Raw genomic sequence first — 16229 nt, 5'->3', positions numbered from 1 at the left:
CGCGCGCGGTGTCCTCGGCGAGTCTGCGTCCCGGGGGTGCCGGACAGAACGCAACACGAGCACAGCGTGAGTCGGTGGCGGGTGTGCTCAGGAGAAGGGCCCGGGAGGGAGGATGCTGGGCGCTCAGGGAAGACCCACTGGGGTGTTGCTCTGAACAGTGCAGTCAGAGCGGAGACTCAAGAACTCACGGGGTGGGGCGCCTGGGGGGCTCGGTGGGTTAAGCCGCTGCCTTCGGCTCAGGTCATGATCTCGGGGTCCTGGGATCGAGGCCCTCATCGGGCTCTCTGCTCAGCGGGGAGACTGCTTCCTCCTCTCTCTGTCTGCCTCTCTGCCTACTTGTGATCTGTCAAATAAATAAATAAAATCTTAAAAAAAAAACTCACGGGGTGAGGGGGGTCGCCTGGGGGCCTCAGTCGGGTGAGCGGCTGCCTTCAGCTCACCTCCTGACCCGGGGTCCTGGGATCTTGCCCCACGTGGCGCTCCCTGCTCAGCGTGGTCTGCTTCTCCCTCTCCCTCTGCTTCCCGTTCTCCGTCTAAAATACATACATAAATAAAGACTCACGGCGGGAGGGAGAGGAATGTTCACCAGCCTGAGCCTGGAGACCCCTGCACCTGGTTCCTTAATTCATGGCAGTGACAGGCCGTGACACAACTGGGAGCCCTTTGAGGGTTTCCTGGGTGTGAGTAGGGAAGGGCTCCTTGCGATGTTCATCAGGGGAAGGGGGACCTGGGGCTTAGATTTATAAATCGCAACCTCAAAAGCCGTTTGAAAAGGCTTCTGATAAGTTTTGTTTGAAGCACTAAAGATCTAACTTTCTACTGCTCATCTCTGTCATGGGGTGCCGTTTTGAGGAGAGGATGGCTTCGTCGTCTTCCCGCACGGATTTTCGGTGGACGCAGTCTAACGTCTGTACAGCACGCTCACTGGCCATCCGCACGTTCTTTCTGGCACTGTCAGTTTTAACCATCAAATCCAGGTGCGCTGAGGGACAGGGATATGGGGCGGGGGGTGGTGATGGGCCCTCTTTCAGTGGGACTTCCAGTCCCCGCCACAAGTCTGGGGTTCTCTATTCTCCGTCAGCATCTCCAGGGAGGTCTTTGACGCTCTCCTGAGGTCTTCCGCGGACAGGGAGTGATGGGTGCCACGGAGCTGCCACAGGGCAGGGGGAAGAAAGTTGGGTTCCAAGTGCAAATCTAGATTTGTGGGACTTAATTTTCAGTTACCTTTTCTGTGAGGGTTGTCTAGAGGGTTTAACCAGCTGATCCATCTCTTCCCTGAAATCCTGTCCTCCCATGAGTCTGGGAACCCCAGATGACAAGCCTTCCTCCTACCCACCTGCTCCCTCCTCCGTGGGCCTCACTTCCCTTTTCTGTCAACTCTTACTGCACAGTGACCCTCCTCAGGGCTCCTGACTTGGTACTAATGACTCCCCTGAACTCCAGCCTCGTGTGTAGACATCAGACGCATCTCCATGGATATGTACAGAACCCTGCCTCCCCCCACTGCCTTCGCTCTCTCAGTTAAGGCCACTCCAAGCTTCAGACCTTGAAGCCACCCTGCCTCCCCTCACTCCCCACATCCAGGCCTTGGGCAAATCCTTTTGGCTCTCCCTTAAAAAATATATGCTGGGGGCACCTGGTGGCTCAGTTGTGGGGTCCTAGGATCGAGTTCCGCATTGGGCTCCCTGCTTGGCGGGAAGTCTGCTTCTTCCTCTCCCACTCCCCCTGCTTGTGTTCCCTCTCTCACCGTGTCTCTGTCAAATAAACAAAATCTTTAAAAAAAAAAAAAAAGTATACCCCAGGGGTGGGGGGGCTCAGTAGGCCAGGCAGCTATTAGTGTCTGCTTCCTTCACCCCCCAAACTCTTTCTCTCTGCACTCCCCCCCCCATTCATGCACTCTCTACAATGGATAGATCTTATTTATTTACTTACTTACTTTTTAAAATTTTATTTATTTATTTGACAGAGAGAGAGAGAGCACAAGTAAGGAGAGAGGCAGGCAGAGGGAGAGAAACTGGCTCTCTGCTGAGCAGGGAGCCCGATGCGGGGCTCGATCCCAGGACCCTGGAATCATGACCTGAGCTGAAGGCAGAGGCTGAACCAACTGAGGCACGCAGGTGCCATGATAGATCTTTTTTCAATAAATAAATAGCATACCCAGAACTGTACTTGATGCACTCCAGACCGCCACCCTGATCCTGTTCTGGACTTCAAAAGACTAGAAGCAGCAGTAAGTAAATGCAAGCCAAATAACGACAAGAATAAAAAGACATTTGGAGAACATCTGGGAAGTTAGTATGTGTCATGATTCCAGATGATAACGTGGAATCATTGTTCCGGTTGGGCCCAACGCTGGCCTTGGGCCACGGAGAGCGTCGGTTTTCTGAGAGAGGCGAGCGGGCAGGTGTTCAGAGGGGCGGTGTCATGAGGCCTGCAGCTGCCGTTCATGGGGTTTATAAACGAGAGCGCAAGGGAAGGTGCAGAAGGTGAGTCCAGAAAAGCATCCGTGTGGGTGTTCCTTACACGACCTTTATACCTTCTCCGGGGCTTTGAACGGTCTCAGAACGAGACACGTGGGATACAAAGGTGCTACGACTGAGGCCCACCTCGGCCTTCGCGACGTGGAGGCCACCGCGGACCCTGACACGTGGAGCTTGGCCCGGGGCACGGAGACAAAAGCTCCGGGAAGCAGGCTCCAGGGGGAGCTGCAGTGGGTTGTGCAGCCAGGGCCCCGGGCTGGAGAGGAAGAGGTGGCCGCCGAGAGCTGCCTTGCCTTAGGAGGGGGAGACCACTTCATCCTCCAACGGGAACAGCGGCCCGAGCCCAGGACGACGTCACACCGGCGGTGCGGAGGTCCCGCTCCCGGGCGTTTGGGAATGGGAAGACTTGAAACCCCACCATCAGGTCTGGTCCACTCCTTCCAGCCTTTTCCCCACATGGGCTTCATTGGTTGTAAACCCTTTTTCCTTCAGTAGTGTTAAATACAAGTTCTTTCTGCAATTAAGGTGTTTTGGGACAAGATCGTTACCTAGTTTCTCGACGGGAAAACCACTTCCCCAGGCCACCCCAGAAAACCAGGACCAGAGCCAGGGCTGGGCCCCGGGCCCATGCTCCAGCCTGCACGGGGCCTCTGCTTGGCTATGGCGGGTGGGGGGTGGGGCGAGGCATCTCTGGGACCCAGCGTAATTCAGCTTGTGTCTGCCCCCCCGCTTCCTTGAGACATCTGTGGGCTGTCGCCTCCCCACATACAGCTGATGTCTCCTTGATGTGGAGGTAAGGCATGCTGCTGACGGCACAGGGTTGAAGTCCCGGTTCTGGCGTGATTCCCCACCACTGAGCCTTGTGCGAGGCTCTGGGCGCGGCATTCCGTGTGGGTTGCGTCCTGATTGCTGCTTCACCTCCCAGCTCAGTGACCGCAGACACAACACTTCCGCCCCTTTTGAGCGCCCCTGCTCCGCCCAGTAGCGCAGGGGCTACGGCACTGACTCCGGGCGCGAGGAGGACAGCAGGGCCCAGAGACGCAGGCGCCCGGACTTTCTACGTGCAGTAATAGCAGCAGCTTTTCAGTCACCAAATACTAAGGACCTTCTGGGTCTCCGGCAGTTCTAGGCTATGGCAGTGCAGTGACGGTCCCACACTGACCACACCCCTGCCCAAGCTCAAGGCTGTGTAGTCAGAGCCTAGAGCTGCTCTCCCCACAGCCAGAGGGAAGCTGAGGGTGGTCCCAGGGCAGGCCAGGACTCCCAAGAGAGAGCCGACCAATGCAAAAGGCAGTGCTGTTTTTATTCAACTGTCTTACTACAGAACTATCAAAACACATATGGCAGAAATTAGGAAGGTCCCAGTCCTGGCTTCCACAAAAGCGGGCAGATCTCTCTTCCCGCCGCCATAGCCCTTGGGGACAGTCAGCTAGTGCAGGGACCCTGAGGACGAGGCAGTGGGTGTGGCTCCGCACAGGAGGCCTGCCCTGGGAGGGAGAGTCTGGACTTGGCCAATATGGTCCACTCTGAGCACCACCCTACAGCTTTTAAGTAGCAGGACATCCTCCCGGCCCACTGCTGGGGCCAAAAGGACCTTCTGCCCAGCAGGCCAGGAGGGTCATGAACAGAGGTGACCACTCGGGAGGTGGGCCACCTTGGAAACAGCTGGGGGAACGACTTCCCCGCCCCCAATGCTCCTGGCAGCGGGTGGGGGGTGGCGGTCCCTGGGCCAAAGTTCCCAAGGAGCCCACCGCAGCTCCCCAATGGGAAGCAAGGCTAAAAGCAGCAAAGTTGTGATGAGCCCGGAGGGGACACCAGACCTCCCCAGAACCTAGGGGTGCAGGGAGGGGCGCACTGGGAGGCTCAGGCGTGCTCCGTGGGGCCAGGGCCGCTGGCATGGGAGTGGGCCGGGGCCGCAGCCTGCAGGGGGCCAGCGCTGGGCTCCGGGGACGCCAGCACAGGGGCCGAGAGGCCATCAGCGGAGTCTGTGTCGAGGTCCAGCCTCCAGTACGCTTCGCACAGAGGCAGGTCATTAGCTTCGCAAAGACTTGAGCTTTTCCACCACCAGAAACCCAGGGAGAGACAGGAGCAGGCAGAGACGGATGGAAGCCGGGGCGGGGTGCAGGGGCAGGGAAGCAAGATGGAAGCAGAGTTAAGAAAACATAGACCACACCCCGACCTGCCTTAGCCCTCCTCTTCTCTGTGCTAGCCCTCTCCAGGCACGCCTGGCTACCAGGGGCACGTGGGGCTGCCCTTCTGGGTCCAGTACAGCATCCTACCGGGCGCAGGGCTCCAGGACCAGCCTCCAGCAGGCTGTGTGACCGTCCCACTGACCAACCAAGAGTATTTCACAGCTGACTAGCCGCAAGCTTGAGCCAGCCCATCCCACCGCCTCCTATCCTGGTTCCGGATGCCCCAGCAACGAGCGGCCGGAGCTGTGGTCTCTCCGCTGTCACTACACTCTGCGAGGACCCCAACAGCAGACCCTGTCTTGTTCCAGAGCTGCCCAGGGGTGACTAGAGCCCGGAGGTCCCACACCTATGTGGCCCCAACCTCACTCCCTCCCTTGCTCCTGCCTTCAGCGGTTTGGGTGCAGAGTGGCATCCCAAGGAGAGCAGAGGGCGAGAGGCAGAGAAAGAGCAAGTCGTGAGCAGAGAGCAGGTGAGCGTGGACACGGGCATGCAGGGCACGGCAGCCTATGTTAGGGGCTTCCGGGGAGGGCGCATAGCCTGAAAGCCGTGACTAAGCCCTAAGCCCTGGCCTTACACAGTAAGCCTCCCAAGGCCCTGGGGACAGCAAGGAACCTCCCCCCCCCGCCCCGGGTGAACCAGACGCGGGCAGAACAGGACGCAGGAAGGCTGGCACTCGGGGCCCTGGGTTCTCTACAGCCTTGTCAAAGTGACTTTGGGCATGTCCCTCCCCATCACCCCAACCCAGCCTTCAACAAGAGGCAGGAATAAATGCTTGTCCTGGAACCAACCAGCCCCCAAGCCCGGCCCTTGGGGGCGACAGGAAACAAACACAGGGACGTGAAGGGATTCTGCAAAATCCACGGGGCTGTGAACCATGTCCCCTGGCATGGTCTGAGACACAGATGGCACCCCCCACCCCAGAGACCCACTCAGGACCCTTCTCTGAAGGCCTGGTGTATACGAGGTGCTCACGTGTTTGCTGGACCGATGGGTGTCAGGGACCAGAGGTGGCCTCAGAACCCTCTGGAAAAATCTAGAACCACTCCAGCTGGACAGTGGCACTGTCCTTTCCACAGAGGCCAAGAGGGCCAGCACTGAGTACAGGGCAGGGAAACCAAGGCCGAGACCACAGACCATGCTGGCTCAGGGCATCTGTGGCCCAGCACGGCTTCCGTTGAGCAAAAAGGAGCATCTGAAAGCCACCACAGGAAGGACGTGTTTGTCTGGGCAAGGGCATGGGGGACACTGCTCCGTCTGAACTGAGACTTGACTTTCCGTGCTGATAGGGACAGAGGTGCGAGGCCTCCCTGTCTCCAGCCTCAGTTTCCCTCGTGTATATTACACCCGGACTCTCATTTCTCCGGACCCCTCGCACTCAGATGACTCAGGTCTCAGCATTCCAAGTGGTGCACGAGGGCTGGGGTGACGGGTCTTGCCCACTGCCATATCCCTGGGGCCCAGCATGGGCCTAACGTGTAGACAGGCTCTGGTCTGTGAACCAGGCTGAGCTGAACAGAACTTGGTGGTCTGGGTACCCCAGGCCCAGCTTTCGAGGCCATCCTCTGCTCGGGTTTCTTCTCCTTCCCACCCCACCCTCCACCCCCGTGGACCCTGACACACACGCTGAAGGTCCGGGGATGCCCACACGGAACAAAATCCCTAGGCAAGCACTGGCATCCTGCCCATTCTGGGCATGAGCCTGGGCTGCCAAGGGAAGTTGGGAATGTTTAAATGGCTAAGAGAGGTGCGCAGGCCCAGAGTGAGGCAGATGGCAGGCCCAGCAGGAACGCTGGCTCTGCCCTCCCCTCTGGGGCTTGGCCCACCCCTGAAGTTCTGTGATTTTCATTCTGCTGCCCGAGGCCTGGCAGGCGGCGTCAATTGTCTGTCCATCACTCGCTCTGATGTGAGCTCTGCTCTGAGACCCGGGCACGCGTCTGTGCCGCCAAGAGCAGGACGGGTTTGCAAACACAGGGCCTTCAGGGCTGCAGGCCGGGCCGGGCCCCCAGCTGTGCTCCGCGCAGGGTCCAGCCCTATCGGTACCTGGACGAGTAATACTCCTCCTCCAGCTCGTACAGGTCGATGGAGATCTCATCCCGCAGGGCGATGAGCTTCCGGTCACACTCCTCCTGCAGGGCTCGCAGCTGCTGGTTGCGCTGGTCGATGGCCTCGTTCACAGATGGGAAGTCGTTGAGGATGAGGAACTGCTTGAGGTCGGACACCAGCTTCATCAGGGACTCACCAGCTCGGACCTGCGGCCGTCAGAACCCATGCAAGGTGGTGAGGGAGGCACAGCGGCCTTGCTGCCGTGCGCCTGGCGCTGGGCGTGGCTGCCATTCCCTCATCTGTGGAGTGGGACTACAGCCTGACCTCATGGGGTCGAGCTGGAAGCGAGCAATGCAAAGGACGGGGTCCCGGGCTCCCACCCTGACTGCAGGACGTGCTTCCAAGGCAGGCGCCCCCAGCTTTCCAGCCCCGCTCCAATCACTTGGCTGCCGCTGTAGGGGTGCTGACCTCCCTTTACACGGGTTATGCTTCTCAAAGCCACAAGTTCCACAGCTAAAACTCCCGTCTCGTGTGGCGGCTGCCTGTGCGCCTCCTCGGGAGAGCGAGCAGGCCAGTTGGGGATTTCCTGTGCACTTGCACCCGAGGGCACACATCCATGGAAACGGCTGGCCCCTGTGTTTGTCCCGTGACAGGAGGAGGGATGAAAACGCACATCTTGGTCTGTTCGGCAATTTGCCTTTGCTCTCGCGATGAAGCTCCAGGAGCTTTGCCGTGGGCAAGGAAGCGTCTGCCCCTCTCTAACCGCTGCACGGCGCTCTCCAGCATAGATGTGGCTGGCTACCTGCTGCCCCTCGCACAGCTGCTAGCCAGGCCTCCTCTTGAGGGGAGTCTCCTGAGAAATGGTTTGCCCCCCCCCCCAAGGTGGGACCACAGACTCCTGCAGCCCGGGCCCTGCCCTTTCCAGCCAGTGACTCACAATGTTGGCAGCGCGAACGTGCATCTCGTAATTGTCCTGCTCACCCTGAGTGGCCCTCGACACCTGCGTCTCGTCCTCGATCTGGAGGGCAGACCAAAAAAGCCCAAAATTGGCAGGTGCCCCAGCCCAGGGCGCTGGCCCACTGCAGAACACCCACACCTGCTGCCTCCTGCCTGCCATCCACTCTGCCTTCTCCACCAGGCCCCGCTGGCCAGATCTGGGCTGGCCTCATGCCTTCTTGTTCCGTTCTCACGCGCTCACGAGCGCTTTCGTTGGGGAAATGGATGCCCGCGGACCCTGACTGCTGTGTCACCCGCAGGGAAGGAACTCTAGGTCAAGTCTTCTCGCGAGCGTGGAGCCCTCTTAGGTACAAACAGGGTCAGGAGCTCAGACGCGCAGTAAACCGAGCTGCTGAATGCATAAAGACACGATGTGTTTCTTCTGAGCCACTCTTTCCTGAGCACTTTCCAGACTGCCAGACACCACGTTAAGGGCTGAGCCACAGTCACCTTGCGGGGCGCCATCCTGGGTCTACAGGTGGGCAAAGGTGAAGCAGGGAGCGCTCAGAGAGCGCACCCCAGGAGGAGCCTGGGGGGCTGCTGCCTGGCCTGGCCTGCCCGAGTGCAGGCTACTCACACTCCCGCCCATCCATGTGGACAGGGCTTCCTTGCCAGGCCCGGGCTGGGGACAGGGCACCGTAAAGTGAGGAGCTGGGTTCCTGGGTTCAAATCCTGGCTCTGACGGCTGTCAACAGAATGACCTTGGCAAATTACGAAGCCTTCTGAGCCTCAGTTTCTGCCTCTAGAAACGAAGAGAACAGCAGTACCTGCCCCACAGAGCTCTCGTGAAGGATATATGTGATGGGACACGGTAGCTCTCACGACTCGGCATGACACACAGTGAACACACGCCACGTACAGGCTAGCTTGGTTCTTCACGGCTCTAACCATCCTCCCGGGTCGACAGCGGCCGCAAGATCCACCCCCATTTGCTGCGGGGCAGCCCAGCAGACTTGGCAGACCCGATCCTGACACCCTGTTCTCACCACCCCGAGGGGCCTTCCCCAGCTTTTCTCCCTGACTGCACTTGGGCACGACAGCAACCGCATCTGAGCCGGGGTCGGGCCCCACGGAGATCAATCGCTTTACACAGAGTCACCCATTCACCAGGGGGGCCTTAGAATGCAGGGAAACGGAGGCAGGAGAAGTGCGGTTCCCATCCAGACCCATGGTTTTTGCGGTGGGCTGCGGTTTACGTGGCGCTGCACCGGGCAGACTGGCCATCTCACCAGGGCCTTAACCAGCTGGCCTGGTATTTATCGGTTGCCCTGTTTGCTACTCCCCGCTCCCCTGCTGCCCTCCCCAATATTTTCCCCGTGCAGACAAAGGCCTGGCCTGCGCGTTCTCTGCCCGGGCCTCACCACCGGGCACGGAGCACCTGTGCCATGAGAGCAGACCCCCACCCTGCGACCCCTCACCGCAGCGAACCGGCCACCGAGGGCCACACCCTAAGCCCACCCCCTTCCCCTGGTCTCAGAGGGGCAGAAGCCGGCCTGCGCGCCCCCACCTTGGCGGTCTTGATGATCTCGGTGAAGTTGTCCATGATGGACTTGACGTCGTCCTTGAGCCGCTTGTTGTAAGACTGCAGCAGCGTCTCCTTGCTCTGCGGCAGGGCTCTCTGCTGGGCCATGGCGGGGCCTCGGGCGGCGCGGCGCGGCGGCGACTCCTGGGAGCCACAGTCCGGCGAACCGCGACCTCAGGGCAGCCTGCCGTGGGACACACCCGTGCAACCGTGGGCTCCCGCGCCCGACCCACCGCGCCGCGGCCCGCCCTGCGCGTCCGCGGGAGGCCTGCGAGCGCGCGCCCCCCGCCCCTCGGGTTCTGCCCCCGCCGCACCCCCTGCTCCAGGCCGGGACCACCCTTCCCCCTGCCCCGCGTCGGGCGCCTCGCGGCTGCGCGCCCCGGACAGACCGGCCTGGGGCCTGCACGCCGCCGACCGACCGAACTCGGGACCCGGGAGCCTCTCCGTAGCGGGGGCGCCAGGGGGTCACACCTGAGAAAAGACGGCGAACCCGCCCCGACGCCCGCACCTGGTCGGTAGAGCCCGGGGCGACCCGGCTGGGTGCAGACGAGCGCGCTGCCCCCACGGAAGGCCTGGCTCCCCGCCGCCGGTTCCGGGCCGCCAAAGCGGCCGCGCTGAGGCACCGCCCCCGACCGGAGGCGGGCGAGGGCAGTCCTGTCTCTTTAAGTTCGAAATCCCGCGCAGGCGCCAGTTCTCGCGATCTCTGAGATCGCCTACATATTACCCACAATTCCCTTTCCTTTCTCTCTTTCTGTCAGGAACACAAGATGGTGAGTGGTTTCGCGGTGGGCTCTGTCGGCCCGGGGTCCGGCTTCTATCCGCGGCCATCCTCTTCAGCGCGGGGCTGCGCGGGGCTGTCTCCGCCGTCCCGCGCTAGGGGAGCCCCACGGGGCCCGGCAGGGAGGCCCCAGGCCGGGTGCCATCCTGGCGGCTGCCGGGAGTGCGGGCAGGAGAGCCGGGGCGGGGAGTGCAGCGCCGCAATGCGGGGCTCGCCGCGCCCTAGGGGCCGCCCCGGGGGCCTCCTCGGCTGTGGGTTCCGCGCCCGCCGTGCGCCGGGCTCGCGCGGGGCTCGTGCCGGGGAGGGGTGCGGAGGGTCCTCGGTTCCCGAGCCGCGGGGTCGCCGAGGCCGGCGGCGACGCGAGGACCCGGCCCCAGCGCGTTGCGTCTCGCGCAGCCGAAGGGGAAGAAGGCGAAGGGGAAGAAGGTGGCCCCGGCCCCCGCCGTGGTGAAGAAGCAGGAGGCCAAGAAGGTGGTCAACCCGCTGTTCGAGAAGCGGCCCAAGAACTTCGGCATCGGTGGGTGCGCGGCGGGCGCGGGGGCGCGGGGGCGGGGGGCCCGCGCCGGGGCAGATGATGTGAGCGGATATTTGCTATCTGAGCCGCGTGACGACGCGCACACCACCAAGATCGCTGATGCCCCCGCGCGGCGCCCGCGGCCGGCCCGCCCGCCCACCGCCCGCTGCCCCCGCAGGTCAGGACATCCAGCCCAAGCGGGACCTGACGCGCTTCGTCAAGTGGCCGCGCTACATCCGGCTGCAGCGGCAGCGGGCGATCCTCTACAAGCGGCTGAAGGTGCCGCCGGCCATCAACCAGTTCACGCAGGCCCTGGACCGCCAGACGGGTGAGGCGCGGCGGGGCGCGCGGGGCGCGGGGCCGCCGCCGGGGCCCCCCGCCGCCCGCGCTGACCTGACCGCGTCCCGCAGCCACGCAGCTGCTCAAGCTGGCCCACAAGTACCGGCCCGAGACGAAGCAGGAGAAGAAGCAGCGGCTGCTGGCGCGCGCCGAGAAGAAAGCTGCGGGCAAAGGGGACGTCCCCACCAAGAGGCCCCCCGTGCTGCGAGCCGGTGAGTGGCCCCTCCGCAGGGCGGGCGTGCGGGGGCGGCTGCTGGCCGTGATGCGAGCATTTCTTCCCTGGAGTCGCCGTGGAGAGTGAAATCGAGCTTTTTAACCCTGAGCCGCAGCCGCGCCCAGAGCAGGGCTGCTTGTGCGCCGCGAGCAGCCCCGCGGACTGCTCACGGCCGCTGTGTCCTAGGGGTGAACACGGTCACCACGCTGGTGGAGAACAAGAAGGCCCAGCTGGTGGTCATCGCGCACGACGTGGACCCCATTGAGGTACGTGGGGCCGGGCTGCGGGAGGCTGGTGCCGGGTCTGGCACGTTGGGCCAAGGCAGGGAAACAGCTTTTCGTGGGGGACAGTCCACACGGGGGAGCCCGCGGGGAGCTGTGGCCCTGACGCGGATTCTTCACCGGAGTCGATCCCCAAGAGCGGGGATGTGAGCTGCTGAGCCCCGAGCAGCCGCCGTGCAGCCAGCCCTTCCCCGGCACCCCCCTTGGTCAGAACACGCCCCGGAGCTAACGCTGCCTTCCAGCTGGTAGTGTTCCTGCCCGCCCTGTGCCGCAAGATGGGGGTGCCCTACTGCATCATCAAGGGGAAGGCCAGGCTGGGGCGTCTGGTCCACAGGAAGACCTGCACCACGGTCGCCTTCACGCAGGTCAACTCGTGAGTATTCGAGGGGGCTCCCAGCTCCCAGCAGTCCCTCGGGGTCAGTCAACCCCTCCCCCTGGGTCATGTAACTCCTAAAGACAAAACTCGCTACCTTAAAGGGGATACGTGTGCCTGAGTCTTTGCCAATGATGGTCACGAATTTCTTCACCTGAACAAGCCGTGTGGTCGTGTTGTATCTGAGGCAGAAGACTCGGGTTGGGGCTAACAGTGAACTCATCCCTGCTCTCGGGAAAGGTAGTTGAGAAGCTAATGATCCTCATCCCCCCCCCCCCCCGGCCTTTTTAGGGAAGACAAAGGGGCTCTGGCAAAGCTGGTGGAAGCCATCAGGACCAATTACAATGACAGATACGACGAGGTAAGCAGCAGCTTGACGTGGAGCACTCTGGCACGGCGAGTCAGGGGACCGGGTGGCCCGGCTTCTCCTGAGCAGTCCTACTGGACAAGGGACTTGGAGCGGCCAAGTCGGAGACAGCATGGAGGCAACCACGCTGACCCTTCTGTCATTGCAGATCCGCCGCCACTGGGGAGGCAACGTCCTGGGTCCGAAGTCAGTGGCTCGCATCGCCAAGCTGGAAAAGGCAAAGGCTAAAGAACTGGCCACCAAACTGGGCTGAGCGGACACGGCTTGATTTTCTGTACATAAAAGTATTAATAAAGTCGTCTTTCAGTCACTATGCGTTGGCGTTTGGGTTGACTATAATTGATCATCTCACTGTCAGTGTGGGGTGGTGGCAGGTGTTTTCCAACCCAGGGTCCGGAGTGGGCCCAGGACAGGAGGTGGGAGACCTGGGGGACAGTCACGAGTGAGCAGCCGCAACCTCTCAGCAGCACCTGGCACTTCAGCGTGCTGGCTGAGCACAGGCAGGGACGCAGGCAGACGACAGGTGGACAGCATAGAGGTTTATTTACGCCAGCAGTACCTGACCCCGTATAAAAACGGCTTGGAAATCAGTGACTCCCGATGGTCGCGGCCCGGCCACTCACAAACCGAGCTCACACGCCAGGAGTCCGGCGCAGGAATTTCTTCCACCACAGGTAGGATGTAGCTGCACAGAGTCCATACCTGGGGTTGAGGAGAGAAACAGTCAGGTTGGGCAGGGGGAGAGGCAGGAGCAGCTGGAGACCAGGACTTACCAGGTGACGATGTACTGCATATGCTCGTTCCTCAGAGTGACTCGGGTCTGCCCTCCGATGGGTCCCCCGGGGACTGTGCTCCCTGCAGAGACGGTGGGCTCTGTCCATGATCACTGCCGCCAGCTGTGTGTCCCCCACAGCACACTGGCCAGCTCTTTCCTGGGGCCTTCCAGAGCTCCTGAGAGCTGTGATTTCCAAACCCGTAACCAGCCCCGTGTTGCTTGCTTTCCGTAGTACCTGCCAGACATCCACGCTCCTCCCACCCTCGCTGAAGTGCACCCAGTAGGAAGGAGGGAAATGTCGGGGCAGAGAGGAAGGTAGAACCAGGTATTTACAAACTACGTGCTCTTCTGGGGTGGGCTGGTCACAACGTACGGAAGTCCGCGTCAATGAAGATGGGGTCTGCGCCTGTGAGCCTGGCCATGGCCTCCAGGTCCCGGTAATGCCAGTGGTTCCTTTCGGGATTGTTCTCTGGGACAAAGGGCTTCCTGGTTTCTGTCAGCCTCACCATCCCAACTAGGTCTACTTCTCCCTCGATCTAGAGAGGAAAGGGAGAATGCTCTTCAGGGCCTGTGGTTTCCAGAGAGCCTGCTCACAAGGGAGGGGTCACTCCCCTTACCTGGCCTTTCTGCCGTGTATCAGGATTCACCTTCTTTTTGGGGACAAACCCTCTGTTTACCAGGATGGTGATTCTGGAGTGACAGAAGTATGCTCTTTCAGGTGGGGAAGGGCTCTGGAATAAAGATCGTCACTGGTCGTCCTTGTGAGCACAAGGATGGTGCCTGAGAAGAGTTTAAAATGGGAGAGGCCCCCCTTTCCCCGGCCGGGTCTTAATGACAGGACCATCAGCTCTCTGAAGACTGATCTCCAGGGTCCGCAGCACCCTTCTCTGCTTCCCTCTGTGCCTCACCCGGCCCAACAGGCTGTGCAACGTCCACACCCTGACCCCCTCACCCATGAACAGCAGCAGCTGCCTTGTATTCCTGCCTCCAATACCCACTCGGGGTGGTGGAGAGACCCTCCCGGACCCATAGCTGGGAAGTTGCTCTAGTTGGTCTCCCAATGCTCCCTTGCTGGACAGGTCGATTCCCCAGATTCCCCTTCCCATCTCCTAACTCCAGGCGCGGCCCAAGTAGTCCCCTGGGAATCCTTCCCTGATCCCACCCCCTCCAGGCAGAGCTGGGGGGTTCCTTTCCTTTCGAGTTCTCTGACTAGCCCCTCCTCGGGCCGCACCACAACCATTCAACACGTTGGCCATGAGACAGTTTCTCCGGAGTGGCTGGTCTCATTCACCTCCCCAGACACAGCAATGACTCAGTAAAAAGTAAAATGAATTGGCTTAACAATGTCGGAAGTACAAATTCCAAACTCTCAAGGAATTGAACCTTCCTGGGTATCTTGGATTTCCCCAAGGCTGGTGCATCCCTGCATGTCCCACTCACCCCAGGTCAGTGCAGTGGAAGGGGGTGATCACATAGGCACCGCTCTCGGGTGAGGAAGAGAGACGGCCAGCCTCCCGGGCCTCTCGGGCCGGGTCCACCATGGTCCGAGGCATCATGTACAGCTCCTTGGAGTGGTCAAAGTGCCCTCTGACCTTCACTGGCCTGTACTCCAGATTTTTCAGTTCCATTGGGCTACATGGGAGTGGGGAAAAGTGAGGGTGAGGCCAAGCCAGGTTGTACCTGCACACCACAAACACGGCACACACGTTTGCTCCCCTAAAAGGAAAGCTCTGTTGACCATATCTGACAGTGCCTCAAAATGAGGAGGCAGAGACAGTAGAGACATTCGGGGCACTTTTTCAAGGTGATGCTCTCCAGCCAAGACACAACGTGAGGGCGCACTCTGCCCTCACCCGGCGGGTTAGAACCCTGCTACAGGGGCCGTCCGCCCTGGGAGATCCTCAGGTACAACACATCGGGAAAAAAGGTAAAGCTGGGGAGCAAAAAGGTTTTTCTAAGTATTAAGTACCTCACGCAGCTTCCCAAGGGTGGTCAGGAAGCCCAGCAGGACAACTGGTTTTGAGCGCCCCCCCCCCCCCCCCCCCCCCCCCCCCCCCGGTCTAAGGGTCAGGATTACAAGCATAAGCCAGGCCCTGCTGCTGACCTCAAAGCCCAGGCGGGCAGCCACACACTCACTCTGCTGGCAGGGGGACGGGCTCAGCAGCGACTCTCGACTCCAGCTCCGCGATCAGCTTCAGCTTCCACTTTCGACGCTGCACCTGTGGAAGGGGCACAAACGTGAGCGGATGGCGACAAGGTCGAGCGCTCAGCACCACGAGAGCTAGAAGCCAGTCTTTACCTGCCATGTCCCCAGGCCAAAGGCAGTCACAGGAATGAGAAGCAGAAACCAATGGAGGAAGGAGTCCTCTTGCGCCTTCGTGGCAGGTGCCTGGGCTGCAGAGCTGCCCCACCTGCTTGGCCCCCAGGCCAACCCTAGGAGATTCAGGACACGGGCACGGGGTCAGAAGCCCTCCACGAACAGAACGGGAGCAGCCCGTTCCTCAAGGAGACGCCGCCTCTACTGCTGGAGAGTGAACAGACCACAGGCTAGGCCAGCAGCCAACCAGTGGCACCCTCTGTCCAGCCCGGCTCCTAAACCGGGGCTCGGTAGCCGGTACGCTCAGTGGATGTTTACCGACTGAATACAAGACCCAGGGCTCAGTCCCGGCCGTGCCACCAACCGTCACCGCAGAAAACAGCTCTGCCTTCTACACAAGCCGACTCTGCCGTGTGTTCCACTAGGCCGCACCCGCGCAGACAGACCCGGACACGCTCGGGATAGCGGCTCCAAGAGCACTTCCAACAGCCCGTTTTCCCGCCCTCGTAGATGGAGACGCAACGACGCACACGAAAACACACTGCAGCTGTCGGAGGGGGACGGGCCTCGCGGACGGCAAAGCAGCAGGCCCGGAGCGGGCTCACGAAGCCCTCTTCTCCCCCGCACGGCGTCCCACGCCGCTGCAGGTGCACGCGCCCCCCGCAAGCCGCGGGTCCCAGACCCCCGGCTTTCCATCTTGGGCCGGCCCCTCTCGGCCGGGTCCGGCGCTGGGAACTGCGCACTTCGGTGCAGAGCGCGGGGCGGGCGCGGGAGCCGCTATCCCGGGCGCCCGGGGCTCACGCGAGCGAGTCCTCACCTGGGCGCGGGGGCACCGCAAGGACGCTCCTCCTGACCGCGCGGGGCGAGGCCTGCGGAGACGGGGGCAGCGGCCGAGCTCGCGCCAGCCGGGGCGCGGGCCCCCGAGCCCACCCGACACAGCCCCGCGCCGCGCTCACCGCCCCTGGCCCCGCCGCCCGCAGCCCCAGCCACCGCACGGCCGCCGCCATTGCCCGCCGGCACTTCCGGCCCGGAGGCATC

The 16229-nt window shown here is 61.7% G+C and overlaps 3 protein-coding genes and 3 non-coding genes across 10 annotated transcripts; 4 read left to right on the top strand and 2 right to left on the bottom strand.

Moving 5' to 3' along the window:
- Positions 1 to 3764: 3764 nt before the first annotated feature.
- On the bottom strand, positions 3765 to 9876 carry MED22 (mediator complex subunit 22). 2 transcript variants are annotated; one of them, XM_046022918.1, is made up of 5 exons: positions 9742 to 9876; positions 9219 to 9417; positions 7653 to 7733; positions 6713 to 6921; positions 3765 to 4533 (listed from the first exon to the last, which is right to left on the bottom strand). In XM_046022918.1, the coding sequence occupies exons 2-5, from the start codon at positions 9339 to 9341 to the stop codon at positions 4344 to 4346; spliced, it is 603 nt and encodes a 200-aa protein (XP_045878874.1). In that variant the 5' UTR covers positions 9342 to 9417; positions 9742 to 9876; the 3' UTR covers positions 3765 to 4343. The 2 variants fall into 2 exon arrangements, with proteins under 2 accessions (XP_045878874.1, XP_045878873.1); XM_046022917.1 differs by lacking the exon at positions 3765 to 4533 and having other exon boundaries at positions 4983 to 6921; positions 9705 to 9841.
- Positions 9877 to 9879: 3 nt separating this feature from the next.
- Positions 9880 to 12412, top strand: RPL7A (ribosomal protein L7a). The gene is made up of 8 exons (XM_046022914.1): positions 9880 to 10003; positions 10408 to 10528; positions 10704 to 10853; positions 10936 to 11076; positions 11265 to 11344; positions 11602 to 11732; positions 12024 to 12093; positions 12248 to 12412. Exons 1-8 carry the CDS (start codon positions 10001 to 10003, stop codon positions 12350 to 12352), a joined length of 801 nt encoding a protein of 266 aa, XP_045878870.1. The 5' UTR covers positions 9880 to 10000; the 3' UTR covers positions 12353 to 12412.
- Positions 10578 to 10650, top strand: LOC123953686. The gene has a single exon (XR_006820940.1). It is a non-coding gene; the product is annotated as a small nucleolar RNA SNORD24 (small nucleolar RNA).
- LOC123953683 lies at positions 11119 to 11191 on the top strand. The gene has a single exon (XR_006820937.1). It is a non-coding gene; the product is annotated as a small nucleolar RNA SNORD36 (small nucleolar RNA).
- Positions 11858 to 11924, top strand: LOC123953684. Its single transcript, XR_006820938.1, has one exon. It is a non-coding gene; the product is annotated as a small nucleolar RNA SNORD36 (small nucleolar RNA).
- Positions 12413 to 12625: 213 nt separating the features above from the next.
- Positions 12626 to 16228, bottom strand: LOC123953029 (surfeit locus protein 1). 4 transcript variants are annotated; one of them, XM_046022909.1, is made up of 8 exons: positions 16009 to 16228; positions 15174 to 15307; positions 15011 to 15093; positions 14315 to 14506; positions 13492 to 13564; positions 13248 to 13410; positions 12873 to 12954; positions 12626 to 12801 (listed from the first exon to the last, which is right to left on the bottom strand). In XM_046022909.1, the coding sequence occupies exons 1-8, from the start codon at positions 16226 to 16228 to the stop codon at positions 12732 to 12734; spliced, it is 1017 nt and encodes a 338-aa protein (XP_045878865.1). In that variant the 3' UTR covers positions 12626 to 12731. The 4 variants fall into 4 exon arrangements, 3 of the variants coding, with proteins under 3 accessions (XP_045878865.1, XP_045878868.1, XP_045878866.1); XR_006820797.1 differs by having other exon boundaries at positions 12781 to 12801; positions 13208 to 13410; positions 16009 to 16214; XM_046022912.1 differs by lacking the exon at positions 15174 to 15307 and having other exon boundaries at positions 14979 to 15093; positions 16009 to 16143.
- Between the last annotated feature and the right edge of the window lies 1 nt (position 16229).

Source organism: Meles meles, chromosome 11 (genome assembly GCF_922984935.1).
Source record: "Meles meles chromosome 11, mMelMel3.1 paternal haplotype, whole genome shotgun sequence".
NCBI classification, from domain to species: Eukaryota; Metazoa; Chordata; class Mammalia; order Carnivora; family Mustelidae; genus Meles; species Meles meles.
The sequence above is the reverse complement of the archived record's forward strand: the minus strand, read 5'-3'. Positions and strand labels throughout refer to the sequence as shown.